Genomic DNA, 3107 nt, shown 5'->3' with positions numbered 1-3107 from the left:
AAGGGAGCTTGGAGGATTCTTTGAACAACCATTTTAATCTTACATACAAATTGGCATAGAGATGTATTATATTAAAACGATTACTCAAAATATGTACCTATGTTTAGGTTTGCATTCATACTGGGACCACCTAATGGAAGATTAAGGGAGTTTTCAAAACTCAGGGTCAAGGGAGCTTGGAGGATTCTTTGAACAACCATTTTAATCTTACATACAAATTGGCATAGAGATGTATTATATTAAAACGATTACCCAAAATATTTACCTATGTTTAGGTTTTCATTCATACTGGGACCACCTAATGGAAGAGAGTTTTGATGGCTGTTACGATTAGCTGCAAGAATATACTCAAAAACCGACAAAAACACGTATATTTTTATTCAAAATAAGGTGTGAAAAGTTTGTTTTGCATAGTTGTTGTTTCCTGTAAATTTTCATGGATAATTTACAAACACTTATATACGTACTCACACACTTTATAAAGGCTGCGAGTGTTAATTCACAAAATCATATATTACTGATGGAAGTTCTATTACACATGGTACTTACACGCCGACTTCAAATGTTCTGTATCACTAATTACCTCTTCATCCAACTTGCTAACCCACAAATGCAGGTTGGAATACTGGTGAAGACTAAGGCCATCCACAGCCTTCTGGATTTTGTTTAAGATATCAGTAAAGGTGTTGGCTGAGTAAGCACTTGTTTCCAAGGATCGCACATCAACGTCAATTTGCTCCTCAATTGTAAGTAGGTCATCCACCTATGATGTAAAAACAATTTTAAGTGCAGTTAAGAACATCTGAAAACTCTGTACACTTTATGATTCACATTTAATACGATCAACACCACGTGAGGTACTTTAATAAACTATCAGAATTCTTATTTTCATTAATACAATGAGTTAATTATGTATTACCAAATTCGACTTCTACCTCATAAAACCTCTATATAGAAATCACATAAAAGAAGAAAATATGACACCAACTCGAAGATTTATACACTACAAAGGCATTCTCAATGTTACCTATACCAGCAATGTAATATCAATTCCACTACCATTCAAGTTTGATACAACATATGCAATGCTTGTGTTTCTTTAATTAGCATATATTGTAATTTCATCTAATGGTTTGAATTGATAATGATTTAGTAAATTTATAATAAGTACTAAAATCATATCAAGAAGAACCAGTTGCAATGACTCGGTTTGCAGCTCTTACTCTATTTTCAACTATTACAGATATAACAATTTTATATACACATCGTAGCCAGTATTCATTCTGACAAATACTTTATACTTCATAGTTTTAATTGTCATCAGAAAGTTAACATGCTTCCAATAGGCCTAAAAATTCATGATTAACAATTATGTTAACTAAAAATGTTTTTTTCCACATTCATTTTTCACTTGCCCATTTCAGATTCTAAATCAGAAGTATGTAAAAATAATATTTCAGATTATTTTTTGTGTACCACAGGTCAATGTCCAAAAAAACCTTTCATTCAATACCAAAACTCAACAGTTGGCCTGAAAGTTATTTACATAGGAGTAAAATACTTTAAAAAGTTATGGCTTAAATGCCAAAAGCTGGAAAAGTTTATAAAGAATTAGAAACCAATATGACTTAAATTTATGATAAATATCAAATACTATCCAGTGGCTTGTTGCTAAAGTTTAAAAACACACACACACACACCAAATAATTTTCAATTTTTTTTTTTGCAACAAAATCTTTTTTTCTTCAAATTTTCAAACTTTTCATCCTATTTTTTAATTCTTGGTTTATTTTTTATTGAGTAAAACACTGATGCTATAATAAAAACACAAATAAAACTATCCTGTCAGGCACCTTACTATACTTACTATAGTATATGGCTAACATAATCTAATACTTAAGAATTTTCAAATGCAAATACATTTACATGTATTGAAAAACAATGTATATATAAAATAGGTTTACTTGAACCACCATAATTACTTATCAATTCTTACTTTATAAAGTCTTCGGGTTTTTACTGTTGCAAGAAAAGTTTACAGCCCTCTTAAACATTTGTACTAAACTATCAGGTTTCCAGTAATATCTAAAATAAGACAGAACTAATAGTCTATGAAGAGTCACTCCATAATCAGAAAAACTTTGATTCGTAACGACTCTGCTTTCAATACACGGACAAGGATCGAAATGAAGAATTTTTTTTCTTTCTATAATTTTATACATAAAAATTATAACTATAACAAAATAATTTTTTAAATGCTTTACATTTCTTGACAAATATTTCCCAAAATTGCTTGTTGTTTGTTTAAACACAAAATGGTGTGCCGCTCAAAATACCCAATGCTTTATAATCTCACACTGTAGAGCACAACGGTGTTTGAAAACATACTTCAGGTTAAGACACTATCACCAGCGTGTACAGCTACTAAATATTTAGTTCTTACAAAAGGCTCAACATAAAATGGCTCATGGTAATGACTGTTTTATTTACTTATTAGCACAAAGCTACACTATGGTTATCTACACACTTTATGTCACAGGGAATTGAATGCCAGACTTTTGTGCTGTAAGTCCGTAAATACATATGGACTCATGCCAAGGAATTTATTTATTTGAAATGAAAAAGAAATTTTCCATGCAATATGCATTTGAGTGAGGTTTCTCTGACCATAAAAATGACAAATACATTAATTAAATGCAAAAAAACTAATTTAGTTCAGGAGTTTTGCCTGTCTCCCCCCCCCCCAGAAAAAAAGAATAAAAACTGCTTCTGTATACTTCTGATGTTGACCACCATTTCCCATCACAGTACAAAAAACACAGTTAAAGTAGACAAATGATCATTTCCTGGAAATTTTCTTAACATAAATCAAAATAGTATTAATTTTAAGATAATAGATGAAGTTTACCTTTTCTTGAAAGTTTGATACTGTTTCTGCCAAACGTTGAACATAGGGATCTAGTCTGTAGGACTCCCAAATTAATCCAATTCCCTGAAAAATGACATAATTGATCATTATTTTCTCTCTCTTCTTTGATTTTTTGTTAATTGATATTAAACTAATGACATAATTGATCATTTTTTTCTCTCTCTTCTTTGATTTTTTG

The 3107-nt window shown here is 30.4% G+C and overlaps 1 protein-coding gene across 1 annotated transcript in view; it reads right to left on the bottom strand.

Annotated features, from left to right (window-relative positions):
• LOC106470540 (dynein heavy chain, cytoplasmic-like) overlaps nt 1-3107 on the bottom strand; it is an 83678-nt gene that overhangs the window by 64988 nt on the left and 15583 nt on the right. The window contains exons 9-10 of the mRNA XM_022399145.1: nt 2909-2992; nt 584-763 (exon numbers count right to left, since the gene is read on the bottom strand). Of these exons, the coding sequence (XP_022254853.1) occupies nt 584-763; nt 2909-2992 (264 nt within the window). The remainder of the gene's footprint in view (nt 1-583; nt 764-2908; nt 2993-3107) is intronic.

The sequence above is a fragment of the Limulus polyphemus genome, unplaced genomic scaffold (genome assembly GCF_000517525.1).
Source record: "Limulus polyphemus unplaced genomic scaffold, Limulus_polyphemus-2.1.2 Scaffold4073, whole genome shotgun sequence".
Classification (NCBI taxonomy): domain Eukaryota; kingdom Metazoa; phylum Arthropoda; class Merostomata; order Xiphosura; family Limulidae; genus Limulus; species Limulus polyphemus.
This window is presented reverse-complemented; position numbering and strand designations above follow the sequence as displayed.